The sequence below is a fragment of the Macrotis lagotis genome, chromosome 2, assembly GCF_037893015.1.
Source record: "Macrotis lagotis isolate mMagLag1 chromosome 2, bilby.v1.9.chrom.fasta, whole genome shotgun sequence".
Lineage (NCBI taxonomy): Eukaryota > Metazoa > Chordata > Mammalia > Peramelemorphia > Peramelidae > Macrotis > Macrotis lagotis.
This window is the reverse complement of record NC_133659.1, coordinates 66,896,877-66,922,916: the sequence shown is the minus strand read 5'-3', so window position 1 is coordinate 66,922,916 and position 26,040 is coordinate 66,896,877. Positions and strand designations below refer to the sequence as shown.

Genomic DNA, 26,040 nt, shown 5'->3' with positions numbered 1-26,040 from the left:
ATTCTGCCTCAACAAATCTCATGGGTTTAATTATTTTCTCTATACACAGAATACTTGGAGCTCTCAATAGTCAACCACAGTTTCTATCACATTGTCCAGTTCTCCAATACTAACTTCTGTGCCATTTGATCATTTTGAACTGAAAGTCCCTCAACATGTCAGACCCAGATCTCATGGGTTTTCTCCCCAAATCCTTTTCTGTCTTGAACTTCTTTCTCTCTAGATGACCCACCTAGTCTCTCAGGTTTATGACCTTGGTGTTATGTTTTACTCTTCACTCTTCCTCATTCCACATTTCTAATTTAAACCTTGCTCATGCTTCCCCTGTGACATTTTTTATATCACATCTATTCTCTCTACTCACAACACAATCAACTTCTCATCATCTCAGCCCGCAGATCTCAGACTGAGACAGTCTTCTAAAAGGTCTCCCCACCTCATCTTTTCCTATTTAAATTGATCCTCACAGCTTTTAATGATTTTCCATCAGTGTAGATTTAAACATATCCCTTGCCTACTCGATAAACTCCCTGGACACCATATTACCTCTAAGGTCAAATATAAACCTCTCCATTTGTCCTTACAAGTTGACCTGAGGGCAGCTAGGAGTTTCACAGTGCCCAGAATGATGAAGACACCTTCCTGAGTTCACATGTGACCTCAGACATTTACTGACTGTGTGACCCTGGGCAAATCTCTTCACCCTGTATACCTCCATGGCTCATCTGCAAAAATGAGCTGGAGAAGGCAATGGCAAACCTCTTTAGTATCTTTGTCAAGAAAAATCCAAATGAGCTAACAAAGAGTTGAATATTTCTGAAATAATGCCTGGATCTGTTTCCAGCCACCTCCTTATACATCACTCCTCTTCTCACATTCTTTGTTCCAGCTCCTTCTTGTTCTTCACATATCACACTCCACCTCCTGTCTCTGTCACTTCTGCAATGTACCCTGGTCTCATCCTATTTTCCTCCTATGCCTGTATTTCTTTCAAAAGCACATCTTTCTCCCAGAACCTTTTCCTGTTCCCACCCAACTGCCAGCTCCCTCTCTCTGCCTTGAATTTATTTTCTATTTATTCTGCAGAAATAAACAGAATAAACAGAAATAAACAGAAATAAACAAATAAATGTTGGCCAACAAATAAATGTTGGTCCAAGCAAGTCTCTTATTGCTGGAGACCATATTAGCATGACTATAAGCTGAAGAGAATGTGTTGGCTTATACTGGTCAAGGAGGACCTCTCCCCAATGAAATTTCAAGGTGGGGCCCAATGTGTGTTTTAGATACACACACACACACACACACACACACACACACACACACACACACACTTCCTGATAGACTATCAACTTCTGAGTACTGTTTTATTCTTTTTTTGTCTCCCAGTGCTTAAGCTTCTTGAAAGGTTATCTCATTTTAGTTTTGTATAATCAATGTTTGGGGCAACTAGGTGGTGCAGTGGATAGAGTAGAGCCAGGAGGACCTGAGTTCAGATGTGACCTCAGACACTTAATGCTTAGCTGTATGACCTTGGGCAAGTCACTCAACCCCATTGCCTTAAATAAATAAATTTTTAAAAATCAGTGTTTAACACGATGTCTTGGTGTTTCACAGATTTAATAAATGTTTGCTGATTAATTGACTGCCACAGGGAGGAAGAGTAAAGTAACCTTTCTCGCTCTCACCACTTTGCTCTCTCTCATTAAGTTATTCTCTTTACCCACAGTCTCACAAATCTATGGAATTACTCCCAAGATTCCAGTTTGTCAGGCTACCCTGGATCCTTCAATATGTTGATGCCATCTTCTACCTGCCCTTCTTTCCTGGTTACTTCTATTTTTCCACCTTTTTCTTATCAGATATAGCCTATGGAAGGCAGAAACTTTATTTTTATTTAGTTATTTAAATGGGAAAGGGCAACTTTCTCGATAGATCATATTTCTTTCATTTGAACTCTGCAGCTCATTCTCCATAATAGTGGCAAATATCTTTGGTCTTTCTGTTTTATGCTTTAGTTGCTATCAATGATCATCAAGTAAAGTTATCTCTGTGGAAGCATCTATCAAGGACTCTTGTATAAAGTTCTTTTATATGGAAGGGAGACACCTATGTTTTGCCCCACTGAGTTAGTTTTATTTGTTTTGTGGTTAAGAAATGAGTGGAATATTCCCTGTAAAACCCTTTCAGGGTTAAGAAATATTAAGAGACACAAACTATTATTATTGGACTGTTCCTTGAAAGATCTTGCATTTCAAAAGAGAAGCTCATGAGCCACCTGCTTTATGATAAGACTATTTTTACTAGACTTAGACATTATTTCATTTTAGATAGTTATAGATATGAAGGTGAAAAATGATTTTTTTTATTCTCACCATCTGGATGTTGAGGTAATATTTTATGAAACCCTTTCCTCCTTCTTTGTTGCTGGGGTAGATTTTCATGAATAGAATCTAACCCTGAAAAAATCAGCCAGTGAGTTGAAGGGGAGGGGGGAATAGCATTGGGTTATATAATCTAGCTTGATTGTCCTTTAGGCTCAGCACAAACTCTCACCACTTGATGTGAGATTGTGAGTCTGTCCTTTTCTCAAGAAAAGCAATTAAAACCTTCATTTTGCTCAGAATCAGTCTCTCAAGTTTTTCTTAGTGAATTTTTATCCCACACAGAAATCGACACAGTGAGATCTTACTTATATTCTCTTTATCTTTCTGCAATCGTATGGCTGTGAAGACTTGCTTTACTCAACTGTAGACCATCATTTAGGAAATACTACCTATTCTTTCATATTATAAAGGATAGCTTCAGTCCACATGTGGACCATTCTTTAAGATATTATAAAAATGAGAAAATAGACGTATGGATTGATAGTTGCTGATGTTTTTTCAGTTTTTTTGGGGGGGGTAACAATATTGTCTGTGATTTTTTTCCCCCATTATTTTGTGTTCTTTCTCTTGAGGTGACTTAGAAATCTATCCCCAAGCATCTTTAAAGTTCTCTATATTCTGTTTGTCTTTGCTCTGTCCAGGATCTTTCCCAAACTTTTACTTCTTACATGCATTATTATTATTATTACACTTATATAGCAATTGAATATTGAATTTTTAGAGTTCTAATGACTAATTTTTATTATCATCAATAATAAGAATGAGTTGCTATAGAAATACTGGCAGATATGTTTCATTTTTATTAATATATGTTATACTCTATGCAGTTTGATCTATTCTATATGTGTTTAGGATTATCTGGCTTAGTTGGATCTCGTGCTGAGTAGTGTTTTTCCTATCATTTTTTTTAACTGTTTTGCAAGGTGATATTGCTCATCACTTTTTCCCATCCTGCTTGATGTTTTGTAAATGTCTTTGCCTGATAAAGAGATAAAATTTCTATTTACTTGCAAGTTTCAGTACTTTTAAAAATTTTATCGTGACAGCCATTTTATATTGGTTAAACTTCTTTAGGAAGTTGTAATGAGCACAATTAGTATTGTTACTTTTATCCATTTAAGCCAACAGCTTGTTATGGGTCATACTAGAGTTGTTGTATGTAATGTCTTTTAATATTTTTTCTGTTTTAAAATTTGATGTTGATTTAGATCTTTGATTTTCACCTTCCTTGCCAGCCTTTCTAGATGTTTTCCAATTTATCAGTTTCCTTCCTAAATGTGCTAATCAGAATTAAGCAAAATGTTCCAGCTATGGTGGACCTGGTGAAGGTACAATGGGACAATCGCTTTATTTTGTATGCTATGAGTCTGAACACAATCTAAGATCATATATTAACTGTTTTGATTTCTGTGTCATATTGTTGACTTATATTAAGCTTGAAATCCACTAAAACCTCACTGATTTTTTTTTGGACAAAAAGATGTACAGTAAAACGCGTGGCAGACACAGTGACAGGAAGACCTGAGTTCAAATGTGACCGCATATATTTGATCTCTCTCTGCTTGCCTTAGTTTCCTCATTTGTAAAACTTGTGAACCTTTTCTAGTAACTTGTAAACTGTTTGAGCAACTTGTGAATTAAAGTCTAAACTTTCCTCACTCCCTGAATCAGAGACAAACCCTAAAGATTGAGACACAGAGAAGGGCAAAAATGCAGTCACTGTCCTTAAGGGACTCATTCAATTGGAGGAAACAAGATGTAATAACTAGATAGAGTCAAGAGGTAAAGTGATTTAAGGAAGTGGATTTTACATCCTTTTTTTGAATATTTTATTTTTTCCAGTTATATGCAAAAATAGTTTACAACCTTCATCTTTTTGCAATTTTCTTACTCCCTTCCTTTCTTCCCCATGACAGTAAGTAATTTAATTTACGTCATACATGTGCAATCATGGAAGTAAATTGGAAAAGTTGGAAATGTGTGGAAAAGTAGGAAAAGTGAAAAAATGGCCTAGGAGGGAAATGAAACGTACTTGATGAGAGAATGAATGAACTACTTTTTCAACTTGTTTCCATATATGTCTCCCCAAAGATATTATTCAATTGAGTTATCTTCTGTTTAATTCTTCAGAGATGATAGAAAAAGACAATTTGTGTCATTGACTAAAATAAAAAGTTTAAAATTTTGTTTTATTTTGTTCTTTATTTTGAGGACCCCTGAATGTCATTAAAAGTATCACCCAGTTTCAGAAATGAAATCCTTTCTGCTCTCCTCCTTCAACAAAATTCTAGTCTGAAAGGCTTCTTCTATCCATATAGCTATGGTGTTTAAAGAGGTTTGAAGAGACCTAGTTTCTGGGTAATGTAATTATTTTATTAATAATGGCAGCATGTTTCTTAATAAAAGAAGGTTTTTGCAAGGCAATGGGATTAAGTGGCTTGCCCAAGGCCACACAGCTAGGTAATTATTAAATGTCTGAGGCTGGATTTGAACTCAGGTACTCCTGACTCCAAGGCTGGTGCTCTATCCACTGTGCCACCTAGCCACCCCTAAAGCTCAGTTTTTTACAATTTTCATTTCTTTCATTAATGATTAGAAGCATATTTCTACATGATGTTGACTCTGAATGCCAGAGATCCCCTCATGGTCTTTGGCTAACAGTTTATGTATGTGTAGAAGAGTGGGTGTTCCTGAGGGTACCAATCAACTCTAAACAATGAATGAAAGAATGAAAATCAAAATAGAAGGTGGGAGCACTGTTACAAAGAGGATCTTGGGGCTATGACCTGGATCACCCAAGTCTTGGTCAGGGAGACTTAACATTTTCCTTATCTCCTATCTGACTTAAGGGAGAACCCATATTTTCCCAAACTTGTTGGAGCAAACACAATGAGCAGGAATGCACTCATTAGCCAAAATTTAGAATTTCCTTTACAGTCTTTGATTAAATCTCAGTCATCCTGGCTGGGTAAGTCTTTGAGAGAGATTTCCCACACTGATTAGTTTCTAGATGAGGAAGTAGGAAAGGGGAAAATCTTGATTGCTACATAATAACTATAGTACAAGAGAAAACAATCACTTCTTTCGTAGCTCTTTCTATATGTTACTAAGTAATTTTTTTTTTTTTTTTGCAAGGCAATGGGGGTTAAATGGCTTGCCCAAGGCCACACAGTTAGGTAATTATTAAGTGTCTGAGGCTGGATTTGAATTTAGGTATTCCTGACTCTAGGACCAGTGCTCTATCCATTGTGCCACCTAGCCGCCCCCTGAAATTTGCAAGTATTTATCTCATTTCATCCTCACCACAATCTTGATAGCTAAATGAGGAAACTGAGGCAAAGAGAGGTTAGCTTAGTTGTTGAGGGTCACACAACTTAGTAAGTGGCAGAGGCTGGATTTGACCCTGTCTATATAGATGATAGCAAAAGCAGGCAGGATTTGAATTCAGACCCCTGTGGATTGAGATCTGGTGCCCTGGATACTACAGCCATCCCCTATGAGATATAAAGTTCCTCCTAACTGCAAAGTTAATCTGACTCATTTGATCTTGGGAAGTAGCAACCCTTATGGTTTTACAGTTTATGGGTGGGTTGGAAGGGCCCTATCACAGTTCCAGAGGGAAGAGGATGTTTATGGTCCCTCACAGACAGTAGCATGGGTCAGGAGAACAGTAACCACACCTCTCCTTGGATCAAGCCACCTTGAAACTGAGGGCTTCTCAAAACTAGATCTGGGGGTGGCTAGGTGGCTCAGTGGATAAAGCACCAGCCCTGGAGTCAGGAGTACCTGGGTTCAAATCCACCTCAGACACTTAATAATTACCTAGCTGTGTGGCCTTGGGTAAGCTACTTAACCCCATTGCCTTGCAAAAAAAAAAAACCCTAAAAAAAAAAGAAAACTAGATCTGATAAAGCTTCTGGTAGGAATGAAAGTCTTGGGGAAGGACAGGGCCACACACAATTAAGCCCCTCTTCACATGTCTCTTTCTCTCTCTTCACTTGGGTGCTCTGTCCAAGAGAATATAATTTTTAATTGCTTATATTTATGGCTTGGGGGGGTGTCACATTTCATTCTGAAAGCTAAAACAAATTTTTTTTATGTGTAGTTTTCATTTATGATTTCCTGAATTATAGCTCTGGAAAAATAGGCTTAAAAAAAGTAATGATTTTTATAAGAAATAAATCTTTAGGGGCCATTGGGTGGAGCAGCAAATGGAACACCGTCCCTGGAGTCAGGAGGACCTGAGTTCAAATCCACCTCAGACACTTAATAATTGCCTAGCTATGTGACCTTGGGCAAGTCACTTTATCCCATAAAAAAAACTTTAAAAGAAAAACAAAAGACTCCAGGATGAATGAAGTAACTTAAAAATTTAATACATTCCTGCAGAAAGGACTTGTATCATCAGAGATAGACTCAAAAACCTTTGGGCCCTTATTGCCTGGGGATTATGTAATTCCTCCCCCCCAACCTCTAGTATATTGCTCCTTTCTGTGTTCTACCACCCTGGGCTTATAGTGCTGCATGATGTAATTTGAACCTCTGCTCCTCCCAGAGGAGGAAAAATTAGTATTCATAACCCTATTAAGCATGCCCAAAGCAATTGTGAGGCATATAGGGTGTTGTCTTCACAGGGTGTGGAGGGATCTCTTAGGGATTCCATTACAAAGGACTGGAAGAGTTTTCCTAGTCTCATTCTGACCTAGAGATCTTGACCTAATGCAACTGAGTTTGCACAGTTAGGTAATTGAATATTAACCCACACACCCCCTGTGACAATTGGGGTTCTTTAGAATATCGTGTATCATATGATGTGGGGGGGGCTCATATTAGGGGCATGTCATGGAATGGATGGACCTCTTAGATTGTAACTCAAACTCTGAGAGCCTATGAACATCCAAGAAGGAGGGGAAAGAGTTTCTGAAGACCATAAATTACCTGAGGTTCCAAGACCAATTCATACCCCACGCCTAGGTGTATCTTATAAGGTGTATCTTGCAAGGTTCATGAATAAAATGTACAATTTTTGCAGGTTTTTCTTTTCATTCATTTATAACAGCAATGAACTCAAGTAACTCCTAAATCACCCCTATTTTTTCATTTATCTTTTTGTGGAACTTTCTCATGTGAGGTAACTACCTCCTTTGTATTTCACGAATTAACTGGGCCCTTCTTCCTTTTATGGAAAACATAAATTATTTCATTTCTTTCAGTTTTTAAAAGAGTCCAGTGATTATCTGGACTACCCCATTGTTTTTATATGGAGGTACCTAATTGCTCTTTAAAGCCAAATCTCTGACTTTCCCAGAATGACCAACCCAAGCCTCTTGGCTCCTTGTTTAGGTTTAGAGTGTAAATAGTAATTGTTTTCTGTTCTGGTCGGAAATTTTGAGATCCCTCCCAGACTGCTGTTTTTGTCTCAATTCCTATCTAGCACAGTAGTAACTGAAAGGGAATCAATCAAATCAGACAAACTGAAGCCTGAAGCCTTTCTTTTAGAAAGACCAAGATTGTTCACTATATTCTGGGCCATTGGCCATCTTGACTTACCAATTTAGTACAATTAACATTTTAAAGCATTCACTCTTTGTAAGTTACTGTGTCCTAGGTTTCTTTTGTGCAAAGTAGCTCTTTCCCTTGTGGGCACTCAGCCCTTGATAGACCCCACCTATGTGCCCCACATCCTTTAGCCAGGCTGCTCAGAACAGTTTTTACATCACTCATTTTTTTCCCCCTTAGGAGTCCCAGAAGGCCTCGGATCCAGCAATGAGTTCGTTACTAGAACCAGAACCTCCCAAGGAACCCGAAGTCTCAGATGAACTAGAAACCATTGTGTCTGAGGACATGCCAGGCTTAAATCCTCTTCTTCGGTATATTCTTATGGGAAACATAGAACGTCTGCAGAGGATTTTTGAAGACCCCGAAGACCCCCATCACTCTGATGCCATGCAGTTAGTCATGGAAGAAGATGTCATTGGTAGGAACGTGTTGTACACAGCATGCATGGCTGGCCAAAATGAAGCACTTAGCATATTGGCAAAAAATGGTGTGAACCTGAATGAGAAAACAGCCAGAGGTATCTATTCTTTTTTTCTTTAGTGGTTTTTTTTTTTTGGAACAAAATCAGTTCACTAACAAAACATTCGAGTGTCTTTAAGATTGAGTAAATCTATATTTTGCTTTCATTTATCTGTAGGTAGCAGGTGTCATAAGGAGCATGATAGTTTTAGTGACCCTTGTTTTTGGGTGAAGGCTGGGAAATTCCTTCTTCAATAGAAAGATTGTTGCTGTTAGGATTTAGGGTAACCAAATAAAGATTTAGGGTAACCAAATAAAGATAGATATTTGGGGCAACTAAATAACCAAATTGAGACTAAGACTAAGGAATTCACCTGTTCTCTGGGAATTTAAAACTGCTCAGGATTTTATTATGAAATATAGCAAAGTAAATAGGTTAAAAAACTTTTCCTCTCCATGGGTCACCAAGCACTTTAGGACAGGGTGAATAACAAAAGGTTAGTCAAGGTTGCTTGATAGACAGTGATTGAGACAGAGAGAGGGACATAAAGAAAGAAAGGGATAAAGATAGAGAGCTGGCTGGGCCAGAGAGAGAGGGCCGCCCGAGCAGAGGGTCAACTCAGGTTTTATGACCTTGCCCCTTATCTGGTCACTGAGGGCAAAAGGGGCACCCCCCCCCATCACACACACCTTGCCAAAACCAGGTCTAGAAGGTTGAAGGCTGGGGGTTGGGAATGAGGAGACAGGATGCACATTGTACATTAAACAATGAAACAATAGGAGTCAACTTACATCTTAAGAACAAAGAGCCTTTCACACCCTTAATAAGATTTCTAGATTTAACAGCATTAAAAGATTACAGAATTTGTTTCTGCCATATTCATTATTCTCATAATTCTCTGCATCAGCATGACTTCCTTTCAGCTCTCTTCTCTCTGGCTGGAGGGTCCAGTGTTCCAACAGTTCTGAAGCTCTAAACCAAGTCCTTCTGACCAATTCTTTTATCTCCTTAGAATATAGGTATGTCTTGGATCCATTTGGCAATCTTGGTGAAGCCTATGGGCCCTGCTTAAATTAATAAAATAAATTACATAGGATTACAAAGGAAGCCTATTATATTGGAATAGAGTTACCAAAGTTTTCAAAATAAATTCACAGACCCCAGGTGAAGAACCCTTGCCTTGGAATAAACCCAAGGTAGTCATATGTTTAATTATCTTCCCTATTCCAATCACTCTCAAATTTATATATCTAACTCTACTCTCTCTTGAGCTCTAATCTTATATCAAAGGCTGCCTATTTAATATTTTTGAATTGCATGCCTCATAGTTAGCTTAAATTCAACGTATTAAAAACAGAAGTGTTTTTTCTCTCAAACTCATTCTCTTCTCAGACTATTTTGTAGTTCATATTTTCTTTTTTAAATATTTATTTATTTTTCCAAATAGTAGTTTTTCAACTATCAATTTTTTAACAAGTTTTCAGTTTCATATTTTTCTCCCTCCCTGACAGAAAGCAATCTAATACAGGTTATACATGTAAATCCATATTGGTCCATATTACTGTAAATCCATATCAATCATGTTGTGAAAAAAGAATCAAATCAAAATGGGGGAAAAAAATTAGAGCAGGGAGAAAAAAATCAAAATATTTAAAACAACTTTGAAACTCCATAGTTCCTATTGTGAATTTGGATGTATTTTCCTATCACAAATCTTTTTGAATTGTCTTTGATTATTGTACTGCGAAAATGAACAAGTCTATCATAGTTGATCATCACCCAGTTAGTGTGTATGGTGTTCTTCTGGTTCTGCTCACTTCACTCAGCATCTATTCATGCACGTCTACACAGGCTTTTCTGAGGTCCTGTTTCTCATGATTTCCTATGGAACAATAGTGTTTCATTGAATACCCCAATTTGTCGAGCTATTCCTCAACTGATGGGCATCCCCTCAATGTCCAGTACTTTTCCCCTACAAACAGAGCTGTTATGAATATTTTTGTACATGTGAGTTTTCTACCCTTTTTTGTAATCTCTTTGGGATACAAATCTAGTAGTGGTATTGCTGGATCAAAGGGTATGCACAGTTTATCATCCTTTGGGCATAATTCCAAATTGTTCTCTAGAAAGACTAGATCAGCTCACACCTCCATCAAAGCATTAGTGTACCAGTTTTCCCACATCTTTTTTTTTTAATTCTATCAAAAGTACCACCATCCTTCCAGTCACCCTTATTGTCATCTTCAATCCCTCATTCTCCTTTTACCATTTCTACCCTATTATTTGCCAAATGTATCAATTTTACCTCTCTATCATCTTTCAATACATCTTCAAAGCCTAATTCTAGACTTTATCATAGCTTACTTTGACTATTATAGTAGCCTCCTAAATTGCAGCTAGGTGGCTCAGTTGGACCTGGAGTCAGCAAGATCTGAGTTCAAATTGCAACTTACTACCTGTGTGGGCAAGTCACTTAATTCTTTTGCCTCAGTTTCCTCATCTGTAAAATGAACTAGAGAATGACATGGCAAACTACTCCAGTATCTTTGCAGAAAACCTCACACAGAGTTACAAAGAGTCAGGTCTGAAGTGAAACAACTAAATGGCAACAAAAGTGACTTCCTTGTCTCAAGTCTATTCTCTCACCAATCCATTTTTTCATAGAGCTGCCATCATGATTTTCCTAAAGCATTGGCCTGCTTAGGTTACTTTAAAAAAAATTTTTTTTTTAGGGTTTTTTTTTTAGTTTTTTTTTTTTTTGCAAGGCAATGGGATTAAGTGGTTTGCCTAGGGCTACACAGCCAGGTAATTATTAGGTGTCTGAGGTCAGATTTGAATTCAGGTACTCCTGACTCCAGGGCCAGTGCTCTATCCACTGCAACACCTAGCCACCCCTTGCTTAGGTTACTTTTAATGTTGCTTATTAAATTCCAGTGGTTCTCTATTAGCCCCAGGATTTAAAAGGTAAAATTGAAAAACCTTCTCCATTTGATATTTAAAGACTTTGACACTCTGGAATTATACATGGTACCCTTTGTTTTTGCTTTCCTTTCCACACAACTTTCCTTCTCCTAGCTCTGGGCTTGGTCCCATCTCTTAGAAACCCTCCTTCCCATCAGCGTTTAGCTCATCCCCTTCCTTATGAAGCCTTTCTTGATTTTCCCAGTTTCTAGTGTGCCCCCCCTCAAAATAATTCGTATTTATTTTGTGCATACATATAGTACGTGTACATACTGTTTCCCCTTGAAGGTTGGGGGTTATTTTCTGTCCTTGAATTCCTTACACAAACACATACAGTAGTTGCTTGAGTTAATTGAGAGAATGACTGCATCTGTAGAGACAAAAAGGCTACTTGGGTTATCTGAAAGAAAGACATCTCAGCCCAGGCAGGAGAACATACTCACCTCCACAAAGGACATGAGGGTTTCCTTTGAATACTACATTTGCACTACTGTCTGGTCTCTCTGTACTGCAAAGAGTTTTCTAATCTCTAGTGAGCAGTGTTCTGCGCTTTACTGTGAACCTGTTTATACACAGGTCTTTTCAATGCCAGAATAAATATTTTTGGGAGTCTGCTTGTTATTTTCTTTTTTTATTTTATTTTATTTAAGGCAACAGGTTAAGTGACTTGCTCAAGGTCACACAGCTAGGTGATTATTAAGTGTCTGAGGCTGGACTTGAACTCAGGTCCTCCTAACTCCAAGGCCTGTGCTCTATCTACTTTGCCACCTAGCTTCCCCCTGCTTGTTCTTTGAATACAAAAATCCTACGTAATGATTTTTAAAAGTGATATATTCTCCATTGGTTCTCTGTTGAGTAGATGCAGTCACAATCAATCTTGCCATTGTTATTTTCAGGGCATGATCTTGTAAAGATAAGTGGCATCTAGATGGTATTTTCAAATGGGAAAACAAATGGACAGAAGTGACTTGTCCAAAGTCACAAAATAATTCCATAGTTGTATATGGAATCTTTAGATAAGGCTTGGGTTTAGTGGAGAAAGTGATGTCACTGGAATCAGAGTGATGAAGGAGAAATATTAGGGAAATATATGTCTGACTTATCCTGTATATGAAGGAAATATCTGTCCTTGTCTGGCATTTTCTGTGAACCTCTGTGAACCTTCCTCTCCATTGTTCAGTCTCCCTCTCTTCTGAAATGTAAATTGAAGGCCAGTCCCTTCCCCCTGCCCCTTTTTCATCTGTTCCTCTCTCTGGACTCCAGTCCAGGTGGATCACTCTTTGACCCCTCCCAATTCTTTCCTGCACAGGATCTGAGCCTGGCTGCCTATAAAGGTTCTGCTCACCCCCCCCCCATCTCTTTGATCTTAGCCCATCCACCCTCCCAATTTCCTCCTTTCCTCCTTCTCACCAGCTCAGCTTTTAGCTGTTTCTTTGCTTAAACTTTACTAATCATCTTAAAAACTCACTCCCTTTACCTTGCTTTTGTTCCTTTCATTATCATCATGAAGTATTTGCTCAAATAATTTTTCCTCTGGTAATTTCATTAAAAATTAAGGTGGGATTATATAAGCTCTCTTTGCATTTAATTTCTATCACTCTAGCAAAAGTATTTGGCACAGAATTTTATAATTTCAGAGTTTGTAGGTCAGAGTTGTAACTAGAATAATTGAAATATTTTCTTTTCAATTAACCCCAGGTTATTGCTCAGTGGTCCAGCCTGCTTCTCTTCTTCCCTCTTCTACTTTGTAGCTCCCCAGCAGTGGTGTCCTGTCTCATGGTTTCCTTTTCTTCACCACACTCCCATCCTCCCATGAGCCGGTCCTTCATTAATTTGAGGACCCCCTTCATGCTCCATGACTTGGGAATATTTTATGAAGCTCATCTTGTTGCTAGATGACCTTTGTGGTCCCTTCCAGCTCCAAGTCTGGGAGGCTGATCTCTGCCAACAGAAAAAGTACTCTGGGGGCAGCTAGGTTGGCGCAGTGGATAGAGCACCCACCCTGGAGTCAGGAGTACTTGAGTTCAAATCCGGCCTCAGACACTTAATTACCTAGCAGTGTGGCCTTGGGCAAGCCACACAAAAACCTTAAAAAAAAAAGTACCCTGAAATATTCAAATGAGTTTGATTGGGTCCCTTTGTTCACCTTGTCAGGTTACACACTTTTACACTGTGCTGCAGCCTGGGGCCAGCTAGAAACTTTAAAAACCCTGGTGGATCTGGAAGTGGACATGGAAGCCCTGAACTTCCGAAATGAAACAGCTCGGGATGTGGCTCTTCGGTACTCTCAGATGGAGTGTGTGGATTATCTGGATTTTGCAGGTATCTGTGACCCGAGTGAAGAGCATTTCTCTTTTTGCCTTGAAAGTTAGTCATTCAAAGCTTGTGTCCCTGAGTCAGTCAGTCCATCTGAATGATGGGCAGTACATTGTGAGGCAGATACTATGATGTGGAAGAAAGAGTACACAGTTTAGCTCAGAAGAGACCTGGCTTCAGATTCCCACCTTAACCCAAGTTGTGTGACCCTGGGTAATATGCCTTGAGTCGAGTCCTGAGAATCATTATTCTGTTTCCGATTTTTGTGGTGGTGTTTCAAAAATCAGATGAGATAATGTAGTTCACTTTTTACACCCACATTGAATAAATATAGACATCATCACTGCTGCCGTCCTGGCTTTTGGGGCAGAGATTCTGTCATTTACTGAATTTTGCTATAGTTGTAGAACATTGCTTTATATAGACCAGGAAACTGGCACAGCAGAAGCCTTTGACTGGGCTTTTCAAATTATATTTGTGAGTGCTTAAATTTAGATAAATTTAGTGTATATGTTAAACCAATTTCTCCAGGCCCAGCCAGAGCTACCCCTTTTCTCAACAAAAATAATTACTTCCTTTACATTGTACATTGTACATTGTGGGCTATACAATGAAGTGACATCTCAAAAAAAAAAAACCCCAAAATATAGCATATGGGTACACATAAAAAAGAATACCTGATTGACAATGGCAATTTGTTTTCTTCATACTAAGAGCCTCTCGAAAATTATAAGATGATCAATAGGGTATAATCCCATATGTTAACTCTCATGAGAGCATCAGAAAAGTAGCACTGGCTGTCTCTTCTCTTATTGAAAGCCAAGGGAGAGAACTGGCAGAGTTTCAAGCTGAGAGACAGACAGACAGATGGGCAGAGAAACAGGAGGGGGAAGGAGGGGGAGGAGAGAAGGGGGGGGACGAAGAGAGAAGGGGAAGGAAGGGGAGGGGAGAGAGAGAGAGAAAGAAGGGGGAAAAGCATGTGGAAGAGAGGGGCTTTTATCTCTCCTTTTGTAGCCTATTGAGTGACTCTCCCAGTCCTCTGTGACAGCCTACTATCAATTTAACTTTGGGTCAGCATAGGTATCCTTATAAATGTAATCGAAGACAGACCAGGGAGAATTTAGGACTTAGGAGCATGCACCACATGCTTTGCCTAACCCCCTTCCCCCCCCAATCTGTCACCATCCCCCAAACTTTGGAACATGCCTTCTTACTGTGTGGGCTATTTAACTGGTTGCTGAGTTGGAACTGGGGGTAATATAAGATAAACTGATTAGTTAAATCAATCTATTTTTCTTCCTGGTTGTGTTGGAATGAGGAATATGAACTGTTGTGGGTCACCAGGTGGGTAAGTCCCCCTTACACTTCAATATGGTAATTCAATTTATGCTGTAGTGTTTATATCTTCCTCCTGTGACCAGTTAGTCTCAAAACTTGCTCAGGAAAGCTTAAAAAGATGTCCATAAGTGTGACTTAATTCAGAACTTTCCTAGAACACCAAGTTAAGATGTTGTTCTATGGAAATTCTTTATTCCTAATAATTCATCATTTAAAGAAGAGCAGAAACACACAGCAACGATAGTATTAGATTTTTTTTGGCAACGTTAGTAAAATACTTCATATAACACCTTTTTCTTTTAAAACTGAATAGAAATGATTTCTCTATGTAGAGTTCATGAATGTAGGTCTCACAAATGTGGCCAAAAAATTCATAAAGGCCACAAAAAATTTTTTATCTAGAAAAGAATATTCTGTTTCAACAATTTCCTCCTAAAAGATCCATATTAGAGAGATTTGACTTCATGTGTGAACACAGTTGGAAGTTCCAGTCGAGTGTGTCTGCATCCCTTTTTTTCCCTTATTTTTCTTCTGTGTTTTGATTTTTTGGGGGATTGCTGGGATACTTGATCTACATATCTTGACAGTATTGTTGCAGTTAACATCAGCTTCCAGAGAATTTGATCGGTATCATCAGTGCACTGATTTTCTTGAACATCATTTGAGGAACAATTTTCTTCTGGCTAAAAGGAAGAAATAACTAATATCATAAAACATTTTTCTTTCTGGACCCCAAAACATGAACCTATTTATGAATATATAAACTCAAACTCTAATGATATCTTCCCTCCATAATTTTCAGTTTTCTGGTTGACACATCATTTCAAAGGGGCACTTAGAACAAAAGGCATGCTGCATTCTCTAACCCTCCTACCCCAAAGGAGATCACCTTGATGGCCATCAAGTAGAGTTAGCTAGTTCTGCTAGGGGATTGAATTTAGTTCAGCTTAACCAGGAAATGGCAAAAACCACTCATTCAATCCTTGCCATTGCTGTCTCTGACTTGGCCACATCTCTAGGGAGTTACTCTTCTCATGTTCGACTGACTTCACAGCTTGGATGACTTGCTATCTCGTAGAAGTGTTTCCATGTCTGTGTCTCGTTCATGACTCTAATGCTCTCTCTACCATAGCACCACACACTGCCCAGGTTCATTGGAGAAGGAAAGCTCAAGAAGAATATAGATGTTCTCTATATTCTAAATTTCTGCCATCTAAATTTCTGCTCCCCATGTCAAAGCTCCAGTTACCCCATAGAATTACAGAATCTCATTGTTAGGAGGGCACTTAAGAAATATGTCCTCCCATCCCCACTGGGAAAAGAGTTCCTCTTGGAATAGCTCAGAACTGAAGCAGTGAGAATGGCAAAGATCAACAAACCCAATTTTTTGAGGCATTGAGCCCTCACTTGGGCACGTTGGACATATTAGCCTATAAAACCCCACAGAACTTAAAGAAATAAAGGTGAAGGAAGACTCATCTAAGGATTTTAGGTATAGGGAGATGTTTGCCCTTCAGATTCTTCTTTTGATTATTCAGATAGCAACTTGATAAGATTCATATTCTGCATTTTAAAAATATAAAGAAATATAATATGATGGAAAGAATTTTGGACATAAGAAATTGGGATGAGACATGTGGAGGACAAAGTTTGGAAACTGAATCTCCAGAAATTAAAAATTTTGCTGCCTTCATTATTTACTGCAGTTTTTGAGAATTTATGGCAATATGATGAACTTGACTTATTTGAAAATAAATAACTTCAGTAGAATTTTTGGCACTAAAATCATATCTATTTTATAAGGTAATGTATAAAAGGTGATCCTTCCTCCACATTTACTAGCCTCAGGAATTGTAAGGCCATCCACTTTGTCTATCCTCACTGCTTATTTAGAGACCTGTCTCTGACACTTCCCAGCTAACTGATTTTAGGCAGCTCCTTTATGGTTTCTGAAGCCCAATTTCTTCATTGGAAAATGAGAGGTTTAGAGAAGATAAATGTTTGCCAATAGCCTAGTAAAAATTTTGGATTTCCCTTATGTCTGTTTCAAGTTTGGTAGCTCCCTGAGACTCATGGAGCTGGGATCATGAACTTGATGAGATAGTTTGGAGAAAGGGGAAAAGGAAGCTAGTAGGAACAAGTTAGAGGGTGACAGGGAGGAGAAGGAAGAGTCAATTTTTTCAGATAATAGGTTTTGCATATAAGAACCTTTGGAAGTAAATGTGTATGTATCCTGATTAAAAAAATATTCCCACAATTTTTGCCAGCAAACTTAATTTAAATAATTTACAAATTAAATATTTTATGTTGAGGCATATTGATATACTTCTCTAAGTGTATAGAAACCTGACTAAAGGCTTGAAGTACTATGATCTCTCAAGGTATCAGGTATTGAAGACCAGAATTACAGCAGTCTACACTGTAGGAGTTTCTTCCTTGGGAGTTCTTTACACTAGTAAATAGAAACGAGAGGCCACTAAATTATACCCAAGGCTGCCTGTAGCCACATATTGACTTAGAAATATTTTTATTAACTTAAAATTTTTTTCCCCAATTACCTTTGAATCTGGCTCAGGCTGAAGGTTAGTTATGGTGAGTTAACCTTGTATAGATGAAACCAAAAGTCCATTCCCCCCCCCTCCAGAAGTCCCCTCCCTCCAAAAGAAAAATATGCTAATAATAACATTCAGAGACATCTTGAACTCTTATTTTCTCTAAGAGGGAGGTTTTAGTGACTGGCTTTTTGTCATCTTTTTCAATACTTTTTTTTGGTGGGGGGGGGAGTGGACTGGTTATTTCAGCTGCTCATCAGTCAACAAGTGTTCTGCAGTTTACATTATTAGAGATTTGCCTGAATCCCGTGAAGTTAAGGGACTTGCCCCTGTTCTCACTCCCAAGATGTCAGAGACAGGTGTGGAAACCAGGTCTTCTGGGCTCTGGACCCCTTCTCTATCCATTAAGCAATGCTATCTTATCTCTAAGCAGAAGTTTTAACCTGGGATCCATGAAGATTTGTTAAATATATTTTTAGAACTATATTTCAATATAAGTGGTTTGTTTTATAATCATCCTTTATATGAATTTTAAATTTATTCATTTTAAAACTTTATTCTGAGGCTTCACCAGACTTGCCAGGGTGTTTATGATGCAAAAAAAAAAATGGTTAAGATCCGCAGCTCTAGTGGAAATGGCTCTAGATCGGCCATCAGGAGACTTGAATACTATACTCAATCTTGCCAAATGACTTTATGATTAAGAATTTAAACTTTCTCATCCTCAGTTACCTCCTCCGTATAATACAAAAATATATATATATTTTCACTACTGACCTCATAGGGTTCTCAATGTGATTCTTTTGTGACCTTCTTTGGTTGAGAAAGCACAGGGAACTTAATCAGTATTATTCTTACGAGATAGATGAATGACAATAATATATTGCAAATAACCCATTGGCAGATATAATTTTTTTTTTTGTATCTGAGCTTCACAGTCCTAAGAAGCAAAATTATCCATTACCTATTCTGTGTGTGTGTGTGTGTGTGTGTGTGTGTGAGAGAGAGAGAGAGAGTGTGTATGAGTGTGTGTGTGTGTGGGGGGTCTGTGTGTGGGTCTGTGGTTCTGTGTGTGCTCTATCACCATTCATTGAGCAATCTCATGGCCCAGTACAAGAAAATCATAGGATAGCACATGGAAAGTCTGAGTTCTGTTCAGGGACTTGTTTTACTTTCTCCAAATAATAATCTCTCTTGGCAAATTATGCACAATTAACTTAAGAGCTATTTACCCCAGATGATTTAGTGGGATTTCCCCAACTTAAGGTTGACTTATGGTCAGGATAAGCTAATTTTAGAATGACATACTTCATTCATTTGTATATTTGAGGTGTTTGTGGGTGTGGATACATGCATTATATAACATTTTCATTACAAATTTCCATTACTACTTCACCTTTGTTGTGTTTTTCTTCCCTTTGGTCCAAAGATAATGTCCAGATAAAATAGTCAGGAGTACAAAGAGAGTTTCCATTACAATATAAGGGAGCTTGGTAGAGCCCCAGAAATTGTGTCCTAGCTGGTCCAGAGGGTAGGGCAGGTAGGACCGTGGAGGTGTGAGTTGCATCAAGCTCACTTCCTCTGGAAGAATCTCCCATCCAACTTTTGCCCACGTTGTTCTAGCACCACAAACACAGAAGCTGTCTTTGGTAAAGCAGAGAAACCATAGAGGAATCACCAGAGGTAGGCCTCGAATGAACATATTTCTTTTACAGCTGGGGAAAAAAAAGTTATGGTGAGTTAACCTTGTTTCTGCCAGAAGTCATGTCAGAGACTGAGCAGGAAAAAAATCCTTAAAATTCACAGTGAAATACTTTAGGTCCATTTTAAATGGCATGATATTTCAATCATATCATTTCAGATGAGAGCTATAATTTTCTGAGTCAAGGAAGCAGTGTGACATAGTCAAATGGATTGATTCAAGGTTAGTTCTGTGAGGTCATAAAGAACTTCAAAAATTTTTACATTAGCAGTATTAGAATTAGAAAAAAGCATAACCTCATAGCACAGTGGATTGATTCTTTCATAATGCGTGTCTATTTAATTGATTTTTATTTATTTTCCCTTTTTTGTTTTTGTTTTTAGGTTTTTGTAAGGCAATGGGGTTAAGTGGCTTGCCCAAGGCCAAACAGCTAGGTGCACACAGCTAGGTAATTATTAAGTGTCTGAGGTCGGATTTGAACTCAGGTACCAGGGCCGGTGCTCTGTCCACTGTGCCACCTAGCCACCCCATATTTAATTGATTTTTTATAAAGAAACCTTTTTATTCAAAGAAATTAAGGTACATTTCACATAAATCATGAAATTATAAATCTATGTCAGTATTTAATTTAAGTAATAAAGATGGTAGTATAGTCAAGTATTTAAATTTATAGATAATAAAAGTGGGTTAATGAGATGGGGGAAGAGGAATTAGGAGTCAGATTAACTCTTAGTGGATTGAGCACTGGCCTTGGAGTCAGAAGGACCTGAGTTCAAATCCAGTTTCAGACACTTAATAATTACCTAGCTGTGTGATCTTGGGCAATTCACTTATTAACTCAATTTCCTTGCAAAAAAAAAAACACAGAAAAGATAAACTCCTCTATGAGAGCTCTACTTGAGGCAATTTGTGAAAAAACAAAACAATAGAAAATAAATTTTGATGAATTTGAAGTTGGTATATCCTGTTTAAAGGGCAGCCAAAGGATGCAGTGGATAGAGCACTGGGCCTGGAGTCAGGAAGACTGGAATTCAAATCTGGTTATAGATACTTACTAGCTATGTGATCCTGGACACCTATTTGCCTCAGTTTCCTCATCTGTAAAATGAACGAGAGAAGAAACTGGCAAACCACTTAAACATCTTTGCCAAGAAAACCCCAAATGGTGTCACAGAGAGTCAGACATGGTTGAAATGAGTGAATGATAACAATATATCCTGTTTTAATATTTCATTCAAAACCATGTTATACATTCCCCCCCAAGTAAAAACTTCCTAAAAAAGGTGATGGTAATAAGTGCATGTACTCTTACATTGTAGTAGATTACTTCTTGTTTTTTTTTTTTTTAGGTTTTTTGCAAGGCAATGGGATTAAGTGGCTTGCACAAGGCCACACAGCTAGGTAATTATTAAGTGTCTGAGACCGGATTTGAACCCAGGTACTCCTGACTCCAGGGCCAGTGCTCTATCCACTGCGCCACCTAGCCACCCCATTAGATTGCTTCTTGTTAAAAGATAGTTACTTCAAGTTTTATCATTTTATTTTATTTTTTAAAAAATCTTTAAAATCTGAAATCAACTTTTTTATTTTTTGAAAGATTTTATTTATTTTGAATTTTACAATTTTCCCCTAATCTTGTGTCCCACCCCCACCCCCACAGAAGGCAGTCTGTTAGTCTTTACATTGTTTCCATGGCATGCATTGATCTAAGTTGAATGTGATGGGAGAGAAATCATATCCTTAAGGAAGAAACATAAAGTATAAGAGATGGCAAAATTATATAATAAGATAACATTTTTTAAAAACTAAAGGTAATAGTCTTTGGTCTTTATTCAAATTCCATAATTCTTTCTCAGGATACAGATGACATTCTTTGTCACAGATACCCCAGAATTGTGCCTGATTGTTGCCCTCTTGGTATGAGCAAGTCCATTAAGATTGATCATCCCATGTTGCTTTTAAGGTGTACAGTGTTCTTCTGGTTCTGTTTATCTCACTCAGCATCACTTCATGCAAATCCTTTCAGGCTTCCCTGAATTCCCATCCCTCCTGGTTTCTAATAGAACAATAGTGTTCCACCATATACATAAACCAGTTTATTAAGCCATTTCCCAATTGATGAACATTCTCTTAATTTCTAATTCTTTGCCACCACAAACAGAGCTGCTATGAATATTTTTGTACAATTGATGATTTTAGCCTTTTTCATAATCTATTCAGAGTATAGACCCAGTAGTGGTATTGCTGGATCAAAGGGTATGCACATTTTTGTTGCCTTTTGGGAGTAATTCCAAATTGCTTTCCAGAACTGTGGGATGAGTTCACAGCTCCACCAACAATGCATTAGTGTCCCAGATTTCCCACATCCCTTCCAACATTGATTCTGGTCATATTGGCCAACCTGAGAGGTGTGAGGTGGTACCTCAGAGATGCTTAATTTGCATTTCTCTAATATTTAGTGATATAGAACAATTTTTCATATGACTATGGATCACTTTGATTTCCTCATCTGTAAATTGTCTTTGCATATCCTTTGACCATTTGTCAATTGGGGAATGGTTTGTCTTTTTTGTTGTTGTTGGGTTTTTTTGGTTTTTTTTTTTTTAGGTTTTTGCAAGGCAAATGGGGTTAAGTGGCTTGCCCAAGGCCACACAGCTAGGTATTATTAAGTGTCTGAAAATGGATTTGAACCCAGGTACTCCTGACTCCAAGGCCAGTGCTTTATGCACTACGCCACCTAGCTGCCCCATGGCTTGTCTTTTAAAAAAAAAATTTGACTCAGTTCTCTATATATTTTAGAAATGAGTCCTTTGTTAGAAATACTAATCGTAAAAACTGTTTCCCAATTTACTACATTTCTTTTGATCTTGGTTACAGTGCTTTTGTCTGTGCTAAAGCTTTTTAATTTAACCTAATCAAAATTGTCTAGTTTATTTTTTAATTTAAAAAAATTTATTTGTTTTTTGCAAGGCAATGGGGTTAAGTGGCTTGCCCAAGGCCACAGGGCTAGGTAATGATTAAGTGTCTGAGGCCAGATTTGAACTTAGGTACTCCTGACTCCAGGGCTGGTGCTCTATCCACTGTGCCACCTAGCCACCCCTCTAATTTAATGATGTTCTCTATCTCTTACTTGGTCATAAATTGCTTCTCTTTCCATAGATCTGACGGGTAAACTACTCCTTAATCTTCTAGTTTGCCAATAATATTTTTTTTTTATGTCTAAATCCTGTATTCATTTTGATCTTACCTTGGTATAGGTTGTAAGGTATTGGTCCAATACAAGTTTCTTCCATACTAATATTCTCAAAAGTTTTTATTGAAGAGAGAGTTTTTATCCCAATAGCTGAACTCTTTGGGTTTAAAAAACAGCAGATTAGTATAATCAATTCCTGCTGTTGCACCTAGTCCATTTGACTGATTCACCATTCTATTTCTTAGCCAATAACAGACAGTTTTGATGACTGATGCTTTATAATATAATTTTAAATCTGGTAGGGCTAAGCCACATTCTTTTGTGCTTTTTTCATTAAATCCCTGGAGATTCTTGACTTTTTATTTCTCCATATGAATTTGCTTACAATTTTTTCAAACTCAGCAAAGTAAGTTTTTGGAATTTTGATTGGTAGGGCACTAAACAAGTATTTTAATTTTGGTAGAATTGTCATTTTTATTATATTTGCTTGGCCTATCCATGGGCAGTTGATGTTTGTCCAGTTACTTAAATCTGATTTTATTTGTGTGCGAAGTGTTTTGTAATTGTTTTCAAAAAGTTTCTGAGTCTGCCTTGACAGGTAGACTCCCAGTTACTTTATATTGTCTGAAGTTACTCTGAATGGGATTTCTCCCTCTAGCTCTTTCTGCTGCATCTTGCTAGTCATATATAGAAATGTTGAGGATTTATGAGTGTTTATTTTATATCCTGTGACCTTGCTAAAGTTGCTAATTATTTCTTGTAGAATAAAAAAAATAAATTAAGATGATTTTAGATGATTTTTTGAAATTCTCTAGGTATACCATCATGTCATCTGCAAAGAGTGAGAGTTTTGTCTCTTCCTTCCCAATTCTAATTCCTTCGATTTCTTTTTCTTCTCTTATTCCTGAAGCTAACATTTCTAATACAATATGGAATAGTAGTGGTGATAATGGGCATCCTTGTTTCACCCCTGATCTTTTTGGGAATGCCTCTAGCTTATCCCCATTGCACATAATGCTTGTTGATGGTTTCAGATAGATACTGCTTGTTATGCTAAGGAACAATCCATTTATTCCTACACTCTCTAGTGTTTTTAGTAGGAATAGGTGCTGTATTTGTATATATCAAATATATTTGTATATGTCAAAAAAGCTTTTTCAGCATCTATTGACATAATCATATGATTTCTTGTAGATTTATTATTGATATAATTAATTATACTGATGGTTTCCCTAAGATTGAACCAACCCTACATTCCTGAGATGAATCATACTTGTCATAATGTATTCTCCTAGTGATAATTTGTTGTAGTTTTGCTAAAATTTTATATCTATATTCATCAGGGAGATAGATCTATAATTTTCTTTCTCTGTTTTAACTCTTCCTGGCTTAGGTATCAGCACCATATTGGTGTCATAGAAAGAGTTAGGCAGAGTTCTGACTTCATCTATTTTTCCAAAGAGTTTTTATAGAATTGCAACCATTTGTTCCTTAAATATTTAATAGAATTCACTTGTGAATTCATCTGTCCCTGGAGATTTTTTCTTAGGGAGTTCAATAATGGCTTGTCAAATGTCTTTTTTCTGAGATAGGGTTATTTAGGTATTTGATTTCCTCTTCATTTAACCTGGGCAACTTATATTTTTGTATATATTCATCCATTTCACTTAGCTTATCAAATTTATTGGCATAGAGTTGGGCAAAATAATTCCATTTCTCCTCATTGGTGCTAAGTTCACCTTTTTCATTTATGAAAAAGGTTGGAGCAAAATATATTTTGCATCAACAATTTGGTTTTCTTCTTTCTTTTTTTTAATCAAGTTGACGAGAGGTTTATCAATTTTATTGTTTTTTTTCATAAAACCAGCTCTTCGTTTTATTTATTAGATCAATAATTTTCTTGTTTTCAATTTTATTTATTTCTCTTTTAATTTTAGAATTTCTAATTTGGTATTTAATTGGGTTTTTTTGGGTTTTTTTTTTTTTTAGTTTTTTGCAAGGCAAATGGGGTTAAGTGGCTTGCCCAAGGCCACACAGCTAGGTAATTATTAAGTGTCTGAGACCGGATTTGAACCCAGGTACTCCTGACTCCAAGGCCGGTGCTTTATCCACTATGCCACCTAGCTGCCCGTAATTGAGTTTTTAAATTTGTTCTTTCTCAAATTTTTTAGTTGCATATTTAGTTCATTGATTTCATCTTTCTCTAATTTATTCATATAAGCATTTAAGGATATAATATAATATATCCCCTGGGAGTTGCCTTGAGTGTATCCCATAGGTTTTGGTATGTTGTTTCATTATTGACATTATCTAGAATAAAATAATTCTTTCTATAATTTGTTATTTGATCCACTCATTCTTTAAAATGAGGTTATTACTTTCCAATTAGTTTTGGGTCTTTATCTCCCTGGTCCAGTATTGCATGTGATTTTTATTTCATTATGGTCTGAGAAAGATGTATTCACTATTTCTGCCTTTCTGTAATTGATCATTAGGTTTTTATGCCCTAGTACATGGCCAATTTTTGTGTAAGTGCCATGTACTATCACCATTTAACTTTCTCCAAAGTTCTATCATGTCTAGGTTTTCTAACAATCTATTTACCTACTTAACTTTCTTCCATTTTATTTTATGATTAGATTTATCTAAATCTGAGAGTGGAAGGTTGAGCTCTCCCACTAGTAGAGTTTTGCTGTCTATGTCTTCCTATAGCTCCTTCAGCTTCTCTATGAATTTGGATGCTATACCACTGGGTGCATGCATATTTAGCATTGAAATTATTGTCTATAGTACCTTTTAGGAGGATATAGTTTTCTTATCTCTCTCTTTTTTAAGGTTTTTGCAAAGCAAATGGCATTAAGTGGCTTGCCTAAGCCAACACAGCTAGGTAATTATTAAGTGTCTGAGACCAGATTTGAACCCAGGTACTCCTGACTCCAGGGCCGGTGCTTTATCCACTGTGCCACCTAGCTGCCCCTCCTTATCTCTTTTAATGAGATCTATTTTTGCAGTTGCTTTGTCTGAGATAAGGATTGCTACCCCTGCTTTTTTCACTTCAGCTGAAGTAAAATACATTTTGCTCCAACCTTTTACCTTTACTCTCTATGTATCTCTCTGCTTCAAATGAGTTTTTTGTAAGCATCATATTGTAGGATTCTGGTTTTTAATTCACTCTGCTATTCACTTACATTTTAAAGGAGAGTTCATCTCATTTACATTCAAAGTTATAATTACTAATTCTTTATTGCCCTCCATGTTATCTTCCCTCTGTTTGTATTTTCCCCCTTTTCCCCTTTATCCATATTCCCCAGTATTTTGTTTCTGAATAGTAACACCTTCAGTGTGTTTACCCTCCTAAATCCAACCTCCTTCCCCCTTTTCTCCCCTTTCCCTTTGCCCCTTCTTCCTTCCCTTCCTTCTGCTAATTCCCCCTTTCCTCCCCCTCCCCTTTTCCCCTTTTAATACTTGAAAGGTAAGATAAGTTTCTTAACTTAAGAACGTATGTATGACAGGGGCGGGGCTAGGTGGCACAGTGGATAAAGCACCGGCCCAGGAGTCAGGAGTTCCTGGGT

General features: G+C 37.4%; 2 protein-coding genes across 8 annotated transcripts in view; one reads left to right on the top strand and one right to left on the bottom strand.

Moving 5' to 3' along the window:
- ANKRD45 (ankyrin repeat domain 45) overlaps positions 1-26,040 on the top strand; it is an 87,795-nt gene that overhangs the window by 10,467 nt on the left and 51,288 nt on the right. For all 7 annotated transcript variants that reach the window (XM_074222050.1, XM_074222051.1, XM_074222052.1 and 4 more), the window contains exons 2-3: positions 8,127-8,463; positions 13,522-13,689. In XM_074222050.1, coding sequence (XP_074078151.1) covers positions 8,127-8,463; positions 13,522-13,689 — 505 coding nt within the window. The remainder of the gene's footprint in view (positions 1-8,126; positions 8,464-13,521; positions 13,690-26,040) is intronic.
- TEX50 (testis expressed 50) overlaps positions 15,364-26,040 on the bottom strand; it is a 59,862-nt gene continuing 49,185 nt past the window's right edge. Inside the window, exons 3-4 of the mRNA XM_074222055.1 lie at positions 18,970-19,288; positions 15,364-15,704 (exon numbers count right to left, since the gene is read on the bottom strand). Coding sequence (XP_074078156.1) covers positions 15,468-15,704; positions 18,970-19,275 — 543 coding nt within the window. The 5' untranslated portion in view covers positions 19,276-19,288 and the 3' untranslated portion in view covers positions 15,364-15,467. The remainder of the gene's footprint in view (positions 15,705-18,969; positions 19,289-26,040) is intronic.